The sequence below is a fragment of the Anopheles maculipalpis genome, chromosome 3RL (genome assembly GCF_943734695.1).
Source record: "Anopheles maculipalpis chromosome 3RL, idAnoMacuDA_375_x, whole genome shotgun sequence".
NCBI classification, from domain to species: Eukaryota; Metazoa; Arthropoda; class Insecta; order Diptera; family Culicidae; genus Anopheles; species Anopheles maculipalpis.
This window is the reverse complement of record NC_064872.1, coordinates 53,835,069-53,850,628: the sequence shown is the minus strand read 5'-3', so window position 1 is coordinate 53,850,628 and position 15,560 is coordinate 53,835,069. Positions and strand designations below refer to the sequence as shown.

General features: G+C 43.3%; 2 protein-coding genes across 26 annotated transcripts in view; one reads left to right on the top strand and one right to left on the bottom strand.

Annotated features, from left to right (window-relative positions):
* Nucleotides 1-15,560, top strand: part of LOC126562092 (transmembrane protein 161B) — a 496,042-nt gene that overhangs the window by 66,390 nt on the left and 414,092 nt on the right. The window lies entirely within an intron of this gene.
* Nucleotides 1-15,560, bottom strand: part of LOC126562376 (CUGBP Elav-like family member 4) — a 339,360-nt gene that overhangs the window by 51,082 nt on the left and 272,718 nt on the right. For 16 of the 25 annotated variants that reach the window (XM_050218857.1, XM_050218859.1, XM_050218865.1 and 13 more), the window contains one exon: nucleotides 14,894-15,019. The exons of the other annotated variants lie outside the window; for them this stretch is intronic. In XM_050218857.1, coding sequence (XP_050074814.1) covers nucleotides 14,894-15,019 — 126 coding nt within the window. The remainder of the gene's footprint in view (nucleotides 1-14,893; nucleotides 15,020-15,560) is intronic. 25 annotated transcript variants of the gene reach the window in all.

The window sequence follows — 15,560 nt, the reverse complement described above, 5'->3', positions numbered from 1 at the left end:
AAAAAAAAAGAAATATGTTGGAAGGAAGGTTCCGGAGATAGAGACTGATACGCAATGGCAGCTGAAAAAAATAGCTGAATACAGGACGAGACATAGAAGCGACGATGTCACCGAATGCCCGACGAAACCAAACCACCAAACTAGTGCTGCCAATAACGAAGCCCATATCCGGAACACATCTCTCGTATGCATTATACTTCGCCGGGTCCTTAGATACGGTGGCGGGCTGGGTTGCGCCGGGGCCAGCAGAGGCTCCACTTACGGCATGAAATAAATGGCACATGACAAAAGCGGGCACAAGGAAAGTTGCACAACTTGAAAAGGAGGCTGACAATATGATTCATGTGCTGCCGGGTGCCCGGAAGGCACGCAGCTAACCAGGCCCTGTGCAACCACGGTGAGCCGCTCACTGTCGTTTGTCATTCGGTTGGCAAATGTGGCGACTAGTTGCGCTTTTCGCTCCTTCCTCCGACTTGGTGCGGCCGGCTCGGCAGGAAGCTGGGAAATAATTGCTCCCACAGTCGGAACAAATTTATTTTCCGGCGCCAGGGGAACGAAAGTGGAAACTCGAGCTCGACTGCAAGTGTCACTTCATAAGCATACCCCCATTGTGTGCTGTTAAGAACGAGTATCTTCCTTTTTTTTTATTTGCTCCATCGTGCTTTCCCTGCTGGCCCGCTTGATAGAAGAAGTGTACTTTAGCGAGCTTAAGACGTTTGCACGTGGGTGGACGGTGGGTGGAGGTGATGGTACTTGCAACTCGTTTGAACGGCTTTGTTATGCTCCCGGTGACAAGTTGACAATTCGAGTGAGACGGTTTAATGGATGATAGTGAGCATGAAATAGGAAAATAAGCCGATAAATGATGGGGCTTTCTTTTGTTGTGAATGTATTATAGAGCTGAGGAGGTGCTGAAAGATTTTAGTGCATTATTTTCTTCTTTTGAGCTTGTCTTTTTTGCGGTTTTTGTGATCAATTATGGACCATTTGGCAACTGAGTATCTTCATGGGTTTTTCTCTTGAACAGAAAATCTTTATGAAGCTTGTAAAATTTGCAAAGCAAACTGTTATTCAAAATTGTTCACAAAATATTGCTATCTCCCTGAAATGTCTCACCTGATCGTACCAACAAACATCTCAGGGTCGTAAAATATTCAATCAATCATTATACTTAGCACATTTTCCCTCTGGAAAACAGAATTCTTCCCCAGCGTTTCAAGTTCATTTTATATTTATGCATATTTGCGACTCCTCGCTCGTTGAAGTAGAATTCCCAGCGAGTACGCTAAACTGCTGCTTGGCGCAAAAACTGGAAGCCTCAAGTGGAGTAAGCTGGGTGTGCAATAGGATGATGATAAGCTTCACCTGAATGTTTTCTTTTTACTAGAGGATTTATAATGAAAGAGAAAAAGAATTTCTTCCTACTTTTTCCTTTACATTAAACGAAGCGGTCAGACGTCAGGCAAAAAAAAGGTACTCACCCTCGAAGAAGAGTTCGTTCCCAGCGCACGGAACCGACCCGACCCGATGGCAGGGTAAACTTTTACGTTCTACTCCATTACCTAATATGCCCATCGAGATATCGTGTTAATATTGTATTAGGGCGCGGTGCGTTAATATTTCTTCATTTATGTGGTGCCCTCGTCTGGAGCCTTGCCACACCGTTTACCTTCTTACGGGCTTCACACTCCAGACAACCATTGTCTTGCCGTGGTCCCGTGTCGACGTGTTTTGGCTGTTTGTTTATCGTCGTTATGCTCTCCTGTGCTGAGCACCATCGAGTGCTTCGGAAAAGCGGCAGACAGAGCTGTCGTTGTGGTGGCAAAAGAGAAATAGCAAATGGCATCGCTGGCGCCAACACCGCACGGGAGATGATTGTTATTTGGAGAAAAATGGTTCCCCCGTTGCCGTTTTCGGGTGGTATTTCATTTAAAGGCAATTTGCATAAGATAAGTCGTGATAAAGGACACTTGGGCAGACGTGTGGGTTTTAGCGTGGCGTCTCCATTCTTGCCGGAATCGTTCACGAGCAGCGTAAAAGTGATTTTGTACGGGATTACCGCTCGATTCGCACGCATCGAAGACACAATAATATCGAAAATTCAATCTTTTCGATAGCCGGATCGTCTCACACGTGGCGGTTTTTCTTTACCTTTCGCCAACGTGCACCATTTGCCATCCATCCGGTGGAGCAATGGGTCTTTTTTTTCCTTAAACGGAAGCACTTTCAATCTTACGATGATGTACCACGTCTACTTTTCCACACTTCCGGTAGCATATGCCATCTCACTCTTGTCTTCACACCGGCCTACCTTCTTGTCGCCTTGTATAGCGAGGCTTGTGTTTGGCGTTTGAGGTTTGAAGTTCCTACCGGGATGGTTGTGTTTTGTGACACCTACATTCAGTCCAACCCCGGGACGAAATCATTCACAACAAAAACTCCCACTTCCAGATGTCGTTCAAATGTCAGATAAATGTGCGAGCACCTCTCGCGTGTGACACGAGGGATCGAAGATGAGAAAAAAAAAGTTCAAGAAGTAAAAACGCACCCAAAATCCAGGAAATTCAGCATCACGGCGGGAGACGGCACAACTAGGGGAGCTGCTGCGCCGGAAGAAGTTAGACATAAAGTCCTTAAGGCATTCCATTCAACAAACGCATTCACCAAGCCGTACTTTGTATTTGTGCGTCGCTCGTTTCTTTTCTTTTACAACCCTCAGCCCACATCCAGCTGCCAAGGGACAAAGGACAAACGAAAAATTTCCCAAAACGTCATACAGCACAAGATGAAAATCATTTCGCACACAGCGGGCAGTCCGGGGGAGCGGGTTTGGGTTGGAAAAATATGGAAATTCTCTTCAGCAAAAAAAAAATCCACCAGAGGTTAGAGCTTCTACTTCTGGTTAACTTTTTTTTTTATTCATTCCCGACACTCTCGAGTTCTTTGTTGGGTTAGTTCATTCTCCGGAGTAGCTTCCCAAAATGGATAAGACTGTCATTTTGTAAGTAGTAGAACTAAGAGCAGCGTGAAAAAGAAAACAAAGGTGACCTAAACTGGACCTCCAGCACGATGAGCGGACTGCTGTTCGCAACAATCGGTGAATAAATTGTCCTTGGCTCTGCCATAAAGTGCATGCTATCGTGCAGAAAGTGGTCTTACACACGCTTGGTGTCATCGAGCCATTCGAGCCTTTATTTGCTCGCCGTCACTAGTTGGAAATATTTCAAGGGTTAAGTGACCTGTTGACAGGATGCTTTTGCTCGAGAAAATGAATGGCAGAATGCAAGGAAAATGGCTTTTCATGATTGAGAGACGGGACAAAGAATAACTTTTTTGTATAAAGGTTTAATACATATGCGAAACAAGCATTTTTAAAGAAATAAATTGTTAAAATTAGAATTCTTCAGGCATAAAAAAACAGAGTTAAGAGAAGCATTTAAAATTAAGCCAAAAATTACTAATGAATTGTACGTTTGTTGGCAATCCCAAGAGAATTAAAGCATATTAGAGTTACACATAATTTTCACACTTCTTGAGCCATTCGCCAAGGAAAAATATCGATTTTTAGTACTATGTACAAGATAACCATTATGCAAAACAAGAATATATTCCGAAACCAATTGAAATACATTGACCGGAACCGCTTCGTTCCATTTTCTATGCCATCACCAAAATTATTTCATCGTTGGTAAGTTGGTGGTTGACAGTGCGAGCGACAATTTTCCAATTTCCTTTCCAACCGTTTGTCGCTGATCGAAAGCGATTTTGCATGGTAATCCGTAGCTCAACGTACATTTATTGGAAATGACAAGCTTATCGGTTGATTTGAATTTTAGTTGGTTTTGGGTTTTGTTTGAATTGTGAAACGACACAACACACAAACTAGAGCAAACAAAAAATCGTTATGTTTCACCGCATGTAGCTGCTAAATCAATCAGTTCATTTAGCTGTTTTATTCAATAGCTTATTAAACTATCATTTTTTATTATTTAAGTAACACGCGCACAATACACGCCAAGCCAAGAATCGTTTTTCATACACACGATTTTCATGAATATTAATGTAAAGATGAACGCCGGGAAATGCTTGAGCGGCAAGCATACTGATTGGAAATCTTGCTTTCATAATTGATTTAAATTCTAGCATAAATATCAATGCATGATTAGTGTAAAGGTACAGTGATGAGTAATTATTATGGCCTCATACATTTACAATTGCTTACATACTAGTAAATGACAGCTCACCGTACGTGTTTGCTCTCAATGTTTAAAATCCATGCTGAAGCTTACCTGTAACGAAAGTAAAAGTGAAGAAAAGCATTAATTACCGAGAAGGGAGAACAAACCCACGACGCTTACATGCTGCGGTATGTGTTCGACATTAAACAAAGCAAAATCATTACAAACGAATAAAAACAAGGGCGAATATTTTGTTGCGTGTAACTGTTACTTTACTGACATTTTTTTTTACGAGCGATGAGACAATGTACTGTAAATCTTTTATCCACAGATGTAATGGCAAAAAAAAGAAGATTTTTTACCGTACACCCACCGCGGGGTATCGCGAGCATGGTCGTAAAATGAAATTTTCCTTCCACTGACGTTGTTAGATAGTCCTCCAGGCCTTGGCACAACCCACCCCTTACCGGAGATGTCCCCGGAACGAGTAATTTCTGTCACCGAAGACCGAAGGAACAACATGGTGTCTTAGTGGTGTGCTCACTCTCGTTTTGCTGCTTTTGCTTGCCACAACGCTACACGCTTCACGACCGATCTCTTGTTGAATGTGCCATTTTCATTTGAGCGTGTATGCTGGTTGTAAGGACATTTGCATAAAAAAGCGAATCATTTTTTGTCTGAACAGGGCTAGTGGATTGCGCAAGTAAAAAAGAAACAAAACAAGATCAGCGTTGCTTTTCGTTTGCCTACCACCGCCGTTCGACGCAGTCAGCGCGGTTTGGAATTATTTTTTTATGAGCCTCCAGGCGGCCGCGTACCTTTGGAGAGGGGTTCGACCCGTGGGAGAACAAGAAAATGGATGATAACGTTCGTCAAAAGCTTTCATTGAAAATGTTTATGGATGAATCCCCTGACGGCTCAAGCTTCAGTGTGTAAAGCAGAAGGCCATGCCCGACCGGTGTAACTGAGGGGTGGCGCTCATGTCTGCGTTCGTGGTAAAAAGAGGAGCAAAGAATCTCGGCATGTTTGAATTTCTATAAGAAGAAAGAGAGAGAAAAAACATCTTTCTAACAATAACAGTCTTATAAACATCGCGGCTCAAGTACAACCCAGCGGTCCCACTGGAAAAAAACCCTGAACGCATTAGATTCATTTTAAACAACTATGTCGAACGCTGGTACATATTGTGTTCCCGCAAACATTAAAAACGCATTACCGTCTCAAGGAAGGACGAGCATGCCTCAAGACGATATACCAAAAACTCACCCCGCAAAGCGGAGTGTTGCAACGCATGTCGCATCACGTTACATTGGATTCTGGCAGACGGCAGAAATAATCATTCCTATCTACCATCAGTCGTCCCGATGTCTGCTTCCCTTATTTAAAACTCATTGTGAGTGGCTTTGGAAATGCCTATACGCTGATAGGAAGCTACCAAACGGTGCTAAATACCTTCCATCCGTGGCATCTTCCCGGGATCCATCGAAAGAGCCTCTCGACGAGGGATTAAATTAAATTAGAATTACACGCGAACCGAGGCGAGCGGGGTTATTTTTTGGCAAGGATTTTTAAACATCCGCTACCTCTTCAAATTGTTCAACCGCGTCGTGAAAAAAGGGGTTACTCGAAACGTGCGGAAGTGTTGAAACTGAAAACTTTCTAAATACGCACCGATTTTGCTGCCAGGTCTTGGACCAATTCGGGCGTCCCCGTTGAAGAGGATTAGCGAGAGGACGAAACGTCATTAAAAAGTGTTTTGTACGCGCGAAGGACATACGGCAAACGCAGGTCTTTAATCTTCTTGCGCCATTTTTGGTATACGATGAGTTGTGCTGTACGGTATCGAATGAAAGAAAGGCGAAGAAAATCCTTCGAGAGGCACTAAACGAATCGTACTTTTCGATATGAACGATGAATAAAAAAGTTTGCCACTTCTTTTCCCGTAGGATTCGGGTTTTGCAGAAAAAGCAGCATCCCCAGCCCGAAACAACAACAAAAAAAAAAAAAAAGGGATGAAGAGCGTTTGCTTAGTGTAAGGTTTGCTCGGTGTCGGTGAAAACTTAGACAACTGTTGGTGGAATATATTTTGCCTGTTCGGTGTCTCGTGTGTCGTGAAAAGTTGCTCCTTTTCGCCCCCTATTTTTCTGTTGTCCTTTGCTAACCATCGACACACCACCCCGAAAGCTAACCGAACGTTCGCAGCCTCGCAGTGTACTTTATTTATGCGAATATGTCAGTAAATATATTTTATTACATCTCATTGACAGCGGTGGCCAGCGGTGGAGAAATGGATGCTGTTGTTATTTGCCAGATCTTGCTTGATTCCTTCCGATCATCCGGAACCGTCTCGGTGTTCAATATTCGCAGCGGACAAACAACAACCGAACCGAACTAAAAGCAGTGGCAACAGCAACAGCAACAAAAAACGGCATACATCTTCGAGCTTCGAGCGACCAGAAGCACACTTGGGGAGTGCAAAAAACTTTTGTTGTGTAATTCACCCCCACGAGTGCGCGCCTGTGGCTAAACTCGTTCGGCAGCAGGATGGTTTAGATGATGGTTGGATCGAGATGGTGAATTGGATGGTCGATGCGGGTCAATCACCCGAAGGGGGTTGACTCGCTCGAGGTAGGAAAGTTTTCCGTACCGAGCACTTACATGGTACGTTTCACCGGGCAGGGTGGCGGGGTTTCTTCGTCGTTGATGTGACATAATGTACGGGCTCGTGACGATACTCGTGAGACGTCGTCGTCGCCGGCCATCCCCGGGAAAGTCCTCGACGACAGGAAAAGTGTGAGCGCACGGCAACAACAAAAAATTGATTGGAAAGTATGTGCTCACTCGACGTATTGATGATATCCCCAGTGGGTTTGAGGTGGTTTTTTTTCCTCTTGTTTTTCTTGCATTGCGGGAAGCCCTCAGCTCCCACGCAGACACACACACAAGGCTACGAAGCGAATGAAACTGGCGAACTTTTCTTAACGATCCGGCATGTACTCTCGCTCATGCGCTCCACCAGCAGTGATGCCAAGTTTAACCACCGTGTTACGGCAAAAGGGAAGCACAGGAACTCCATGAAGGACTTCGATTGTCCTTACTCAGCAGGTTCGGGGCGTGTGAGACACCCCACGGGACAAACAATTTCGGCGGTTAGTCGCTATCAAACTTTTGTCCGGCATCTTTCAACCGGTTTTCATCACGCTTCGTTCTTTTGCTGGTATGCGAGTGAGTTTTCCGTGACAACCGAATCGATGGTTTCGGTAGGGTGTGGGACCATTTTCCGGCTCTCGAATTCCGGCTAGAGATAAAGAAGAAAAACAACAGCACCAACACTTGCACACACAAATGTGAAATGAAGTTGCGACTAGTAGTGGATCCAAAGCATCGGCAGAGTGATAAAAAGTTTTAAGGACCTTCCAGATCGATTTCAGACGCGCGTACAATCGGACCATACTTTGTCTCCGCCGTTGCCTGCATGCCCACATTGTAACACTTTTGATTGCCTAACCGAGACCGAGGATCGCTTCAATTGCTGCCCAAATCTACGTCCGTGTCTTGAACACATCCTCATGATGGTCGGCCATAATGGATGTAATAAAACTCCATCATATCTGAGTTCCGGTTTGCGGAGGCACGCGCGAGGCACGAATTCCCATCGACATTCCAGCGGTGTGCCGCTCTTACACGTGCAACTCGACGAAACAATTTTATTTCTCCTACGATTTGCAGCTTACCGGCTCGCCATTGAACACAAAATGGAGGTAATTTATTTGTGTGTCTTGACCAAACGGAGCACGGTTCGCTCGTTTGAAGATGCTCCGGTCGGGTTTGGGGTTTACGTGTTTATGGGATTTTTTGTTTTGTTTTTGTGTTTTTGTTTTGGGCTGTGATGTGCGGACGCAACCACGCACCAAACGTTCGATGGCCAATTCGTGGCGATTTCGTTGTCCTTTTTATGGCACTATTTGGGAGGTTTGTGGAAAACTTTTCCCATTTCACTTTCTACGGTGGGGTGCTGCACACACACACACGCACACATTTTTTTTGGTTGATTCAGTGGGTCTTCTTGTCTGTGGTGGAATGAAGTCATCTGCTGGATGGTATTTTATTGCCAAGTAGGTGAAAAACTTTTCTAACAGCACCACGGAATTACAAGCACTTTGTGTCGGTTAGGGCAAGCTAAGTATTTATCTCTTTCCCAGAGCCCCAAACACGACGGCTGAACCAATTCGTGGCTTGGTTAGTTTGTGCAGAGTATCTCGAAAAAGGCAAGCCACGTCTTGAACTAGTGTTGCAGTGTGTGTGCTACTCTCATGTTCAATTATGACTTGTAAAAACAAACCATGGCTCATGTTTCGGTTGGTGTATATTTTTATTAAAATTTAAAGTAAACTATATGCATCATCTACTGACATTAGTGGGTGGAAGCACACTGGCCCGGCACAATAACAATAACGGCACAGGAGCAGCACTGAACGTGTACGCTTCGGAAAGCAGAAAACAAGCTTTAATTGATCTTTTGCTGCTTCAGCAAACAATCGTGCGCTGTAGTTTCATAATGAAGCCAAACACATCCACAAAGTCTTGCATGGCACGACCGACCATAATCCTTTGTGCCGGAAGGATCTCTAAAGGGTCCTCGGGATAGCAACTGTTCCTCGTCGACTCGATGTCGATTGTTGGCAAGTTCAAACGATGAACTCTCTCTCTCTCTCTCTCTGACTCTCTCTCTCTCTCTCTCTCTCTCTCTCTCTCTCTTCCTACACCTTACCTGGGTTGTAACTGGTTGTGGAGCTCTGGTTCTGATTTGCCATTACACGAAAAGCCAGAAAGCAATCAACTTTCACTTGACGTCTACTTCAAAGCGGTGTAGCAGAAATTTAATTACTTTTTGTGCTTTTGAGGGGTATCGATACGAAGAGCAAGGATCTCGTTCTCAAGCTTTTCTGGCAGAGCGTAGTCCAAACCGTCTCCTTGGATTATCAGCCAAGGTGCAGAAGGGTGTAGTTTAATTTCGATGTCGATCGTAACCGTAGCGCACGCTTCGAACCGTGGGGAGTCGCTGCACGAAATCTGAAACAGCAGAGCCCCAAGCTGCACATGTAATCAACTCCTTCTCAGAGTGCTGAGTTTTACACCATCGATCGAAACTGGGTCAAAGAGGTTTGATTGAAATCTGTTCAATTCGCTGTCAATAAACCAGCCAAAGCAGTTGCGATGTAGGCGATTACCGCTGCTCACAACTACCAGAGCAATTCTAGTGTCTAACATTCCGTGTGTGTGTGTGTGTCTACCCGAGATGAAAGATTGTCCCTTGGTAGAATCATCCCAAAGATTTGCTGTCAAATAAATCAAGATTCAATATTTCACTAGTCACTGGTCTCGCAACCGATCATCAATAATCCCAACACAAATCTGCCACTGGTTGGACTGGAATGGACGGCTGGCGTTGCTGAGCGGATGCTACGAACTGGCCCGAGGAGCAACAAATTTTACTGAAAATAAATTTCTCACTGAATTATACATGTAATCTTTCAATCGTGCTGCTGTTTCGAAGCATCGCACCATCTTTCACACTTTCCGTCCGACGCGATGTTGTCGCATTCCACTCGCATGTGGATGGTTCCAGTACACACCGCAGGAAAGTTGTCCTCCTCCATCGTAACATGACAGCAGTGTGCTACAAATGATCGTATAAATTATGTATTTACAGAAGTAATCTCCATTTAAATGACTTCAATCAAATCCATATCCAATGCGATGGCATTTGAGAGCCCCAAGCTGTTCCATCTTTATCAGCATCGTACAAGCGTCCACTAGTTCGCATGACGTGGCGAAGGGATTCTTTCCCCCACCGCTTGCAACCCAACAGGGTGACGTGCTAGCAATCGAAGAAATTGACAGAAAACATGGCTTTCGAGTCATCTGGGCAGCAAGTTCTTGTGCTAGAGCAGCTGCTCCCTTGTCATGGTGTGGTGCAGTTGAAGTTGACAATGCCGCTGGGAAACGAACCATTCAGGGCTTCGAAATGGACCACTGCGAAGTGCGATACTGACAAAGAAAAGAACTCTTCAGCTTTGTTCGCCAAGAGGTTCCTCTCCTCGCATCCTGGGAACTCATTATTTCACGACCCGAGATAAAGCTGCTTTGTTTCGTTGGGGAAATTTTTCTTTTCGCTCATTGATTCCTGCCTTGCCGTACCGTGCTTACAGTCATTTTTACCGCCCTCTCTCGAAATGGATACATTCATCTGAAATCTCGAAGCAAAAGAGGTTCGGCGACAAAAAGGCTGCCACTCTGCTCGAATTAAGTCTTCTGCTTGATTCGCTTAGCGTCCACTTGTGCTTTTAATTCCACCGTCCGCTCGTACCGTGGGCCGGGCAGCTGTTCCGCTGGGTTTGAATTTATCATGGTTTAGTGAGTGTGACTTCTATCTCCAAGACACTGGTTGTTTTTTTCTTTATCTGTCCATTCCAAATAATGTTACTTCTTCATCATTATCCTTTTCTATCTGCTTTGGCTTGCTTTTCCAATGGCCGAGGGTCCTTATCGGGCTACGCGAAAGCCGGCCGGACGGCAAAGAAGAAATGGGTGCAAATTGCGTAGAAACGGAGCAAAAGCTTACTTTTTATCGAGATTGAAGTCCAGATAATGTTTTGCCAGCGGGGAAGGGGGGGGCCTTTGTTGTACGAGTGTCACCATTATGGTGGTGTGCCATGTGCCATTTTGGACGGAAAGTAATGAATGGAATAGATGGATAAAGCACTTGAGTTGCTCCGGAATGGTTTTAAGTGCAACAGTTGCAATTTGTTCAAAGAAGTAGTGCAGAGGCTTAGCCGCACAAGTAAGTGGAAATTTTTATGGTACAAAAAAAAGGGATACACCAAAGCATACAATCCGTTAGTGTAAAATAAATTGCTATAGTTCAAAGAAATGAAAGTTGCAAAAACTTTCTAATCCGGTGCGAAGCACAGCAACAGCTTCTCGAAACGACTGGGTATTCGTTTTACGAACCGCTCTTATCTTATCTCCAGTGCTCTGTCTCTATTTCTTCATCATGCTCCATCATTTGATCCCAACATGGGATCCATGGAAAAGAAAACAACGGTAGCAGGAGGAAAATTATCCATTTCTTCATCGTGGAAACGTGCTACTACTATGAGAGTGCGTGTCTTACAGATCGATAGAAGGATGGTTGCTCCCGGTTCCTCGAGTTTGTCCTGCAGGCTGCGGACCCCAACAGACGTTCGTGCGATAGTAAAACAATTCATTTTGGCGTTTTAATTTGACGATAAATGTAACACAAAACCCAAATTGATCGAAGAGCAACAGAGAGAAAGAGTGAGAGAGAGAGAGAGAGAGATGGAGGGAGAAAAAGAATGAGAGAAAAGACGAAAGAAGGAACAAGTGAGTTGTGTTGTAGAATATTTTAGTACGGATAGATTTTATCTGGTGACCCATTTTGCTTCCATCAATGTGTTGTGTTGGCTGTGAGGACTTGGCTTAAGGCATGGAAGTTGTGTTTCTGTTGCGTGATCGAACGAACGCTACGTAGTTGTTACGTTTCTCACGCAGATACCATGATGAGCTATACTGAACGAACCCTTTCCAAATGACAGGATCAACAAACCGAAAAAAACAAACCCACTTTCACCGTAAAACAGGACTGTTTTTGTTGTTTTCGAACGTGTCCTTTTGCTTTACGGAACGGTAAGGGAATCAACAAAACGATGGCTAGAGTAGATTTCCAAGAGAGGCTTTTGAGAGATTTTTATCTGGAGTGAGAAAACGTGATTGGAGTAATTTTCTTCCGATTAGCAGTGTGATCGAAACGTTCATGCCCTACATGAATCGGTCGGTGAATTTCAGACCGTTCTATTTTTAATGCGTTTTCAAAAGAAACTACTACAACAATGGCCCATGAACGACGATACAAAAGCGAAATAAAGTTCGTTGATATTTTGAAACGACTTAAGTTTAGTGTTAAGTACAGCACTTAAACTTTACAGTCTTCAGCTTTCAAAATACAGCAAAAAATGCTTATTCACTTTCAAACTTCAAGTTAAAAAAGAAAAACCTTGGATTACAAATTCAATGCCGTTTGTGGAGTTTCCTCTTTTTGCTTCCGTCACTAGAAGCATCAGACTTGTTTTCCATTTATGTTTTAATTAATAAAACCCCGTGAAAAAACTTCCTTGTTTGAGTAAAAGGCAGTGATAAGAAAGAGGGAAAAAATCATTTAACATCCCAAATATCCTGTGTCAGTGCAATAAACTTTCCCTTTTACTTTTTTGTGCTCTTTCGTTGCGTTCATCACGTTCCTTTTCCTTTTTCGGAACAGATCATCGTGTCTATTCGTCACTACCAGTGGGTTTGGGACACAATTTTTTTGTTTTTTTTTTTTTAATCAGCAGCCGGTGGGAGAATTTTTAATTAGTTTCATTTTTAAAATGAAAAGTCCAGCAAAATACAAAGTTCTTACGGTGTTAAAGCCAAGAAGAAAAAAAAAAAGGATACGATTGATGGAAGAATGGAGCCATTGATCTTGTGATGAAGAGAACGGCACCGCCAGATCGTGGTAGTCGCTGGTACCATGACAACTGGCAATGATAAGCCTGGTCAATCCGTCCGAGAAGTGAATCACCTTTGCCTGTTAAAGCAATAAAACTGCAGGACGAGCTTCCAGCAGTGAGCAGGATTGATAGCGGTGAAGCGGTAAAGGTCGTTGGAACAGTCTCACACAAAGAGCGTGTAAATACGGCCAAAAGCTGTTGGTTCGTCTGCAAAATGGTTCCTCTGCCTAAGTCGAGAAGCGAAAAGGACACGGAGGAGAAAATCCGAGATCAGAAGTGAAATGAAGAACACAAACGAAATAAAACAAAAAGCCATCGAACACAGCTAGTAAATCCTCTTACCCGGGCACGAGTGGTCGACTGATGAGTGTGCATTTGAGGTTCTTTGCAGCGATGAGAAAAATGCGCTTGCACATGGGCTGGCACTGAAACGGAGGAGACGAACTTCTTGCATGTATCCCGCTTAGCAATAGGTGACAAGAAGGTTCTCGCCCATTGGGACGAGGTAAAATAAATGATACAAGTCTAGCAAGAACCCAGCTTCTGGTGTGGATCCTACCGTGCTGACGGATGGACTGTACAAAATGAGGTAATTGAAAAAATGGCAACTGAAGAAGTGGCTGTGAGTAGAGCAACACACACACACCAGAAAAAAGGGCAGACTATCCAATGCCTGTGAAAGGAAAATTGTATCCAAAAAGGACAATGTTCAAAACTAGCAGCTCCGGCGGATAATGGCAAGGACGCGCAAAGCAACAAAGCACCAGTTGCCGTGGAAACCATGGGTCCGAAAATGAATGGACTTTTCACTCGCGCGGTCCTTAGCGGATGGTGAACCCCTTTTAGTGTTTATGTGCCCGGATATAGTTAGGGAGAGAAATGACTGGCATTTTTCCAGAGCTTAAGGAAGGGATTTGAATTCTTGTATTATTATAGTACGCGCCCTGAACCTTCCGCCAAACCTCGGTGTCGGAAAAAAGGGTCAGCATGGAGGGAGAAAGGCTACGCTGATTGCACCACCACGACGGCCAGCAGCACTGGGCAGCAGTATTTCGTGCTGTAATTAATCTTCCCACTTGAACTAGGAGTTTCTGGGTTTTTTTTTTTGTGTGTTGTTCTTTAGCTCATGCCAAACTCCAAGCATTGAGGATTTCTCGCAGCAGAACGACGCTCCATGCTTGCACGTAAATTCCCGAGCGAAAGATTGAAAAGCGCGAATGAAAATGAAAACCAAAAGCTTAAATGAGCAATTAAAATGATACGAATCATTCTTCTTTTCTCGCTGGACGGTACGTGCGAAGTAAGGTAGAGTTGAAGGGAAACTTTCAGTAACTTGTGCAACGTTTACAAATTACCTCGCTGGATGAACTTTTGGAAAGGGCAGTTTGAGTGGATTCGTTCTGGCCAGCAAAAACCAAAAAAAAAAAGACAAAAGATTCAATGCTTTGGTGGTATGTGAAACAGTGAATTGATATTCATATGGTTTTAATATGTTTTATTTTTTCTTAAGCACACTTGCAGCGCTGATATAAGTTCTAATTCTTCATTTACTTTCAAATAAAGATTTTCGAATGCTAAAATAAAAATCTCAAAATACCTTTGAAGTAAATAATAATAATAAAATAACCCTCGAACGATACCAACCGCCCACAAACAGTTTCAAAATACACGACATAAATAGAACATGTACAGCTTTCATACCAGCCAACTGAGGATTATAGAGACACACATAACAAAGGCACAAACACACACACACACATTCTATTACAGAAGAACGGCACAACACGCATACCAGTGAAAGGAGTGGCTAGTGCTCGCTGTGTATACCGTGCATGATAATTTTATTTGTTGTTTAAATACTCTTGTGAATACTCACACGCAAACTAAAGGCAAACAGGAAAGGTATAATAAGTCACAAAATGTAACAGCTTAAGGTAAAACAAGGCTTCAAACATAATCATCAATAAAGAGAGAAAAATAAAGGAAATTAAAAGAAATAAAAGAAAAAACATATGAATCAAACAAAACAGACAAAACATAAAATGAAAATGAAGAAAAATCTTCACCAAACCATACCGTACCGAGCGCTAGAGCAGGATAGATCAACAGGTGAGAGACTAAGGGTTTACATTTAACACTTACCTTTGCTGGCACCGTCTGGTCCTCTCAGGATCGTGCACTCTTCAATGGTTCCGAACGCGTTAAACAACTGTCTTACATCCTCTTCAGTTTGCTGCTTGCTAAGCATGCCAACGAAAAGCTTTCGATCTAAAGTGTGATGCAATGCAAAAACACCGTAACATAATTGTTTCGTTATTGTTTGTAAGTAGTAGTTGATTGTAAAACCGATTTGTTGTAGTTGTTGTAGTTTTGTTTTTGCGTGCATTTCAACGAATGATCATGATGAACAACATGGCGATGGTGATGATGATGATGATGGTAGGCGGTAGCAGTGGTGGTGGTGTTGGTGGTGGTTATGTTGTTGGTTTTGATGGAGTTAATTTGATCGTTTGATTTGCCGAATGCGGGTTCGTCGATTTCCCATTGATGAAGTCGAAATGGATGATGTTGGTTTTTTGGATCGTATGTTTGTTTGTTTGTTTGTTTGGATTACGTTTTGTTCAACCACACATTTACCACGCACACACACACACACACAACACGCCACGTACGGAAATGGTTTTGGAGTTTTTTTTTGTTTTTATTTGTTTTGTTTTGGTTTGTTTGATTGTTTTTTTGGTATTTTGCATGAAGAGCGAACAATGGATTTGACATAAAAAAGAAAAGAGAAAAAGAAGAAAAAAGTAAA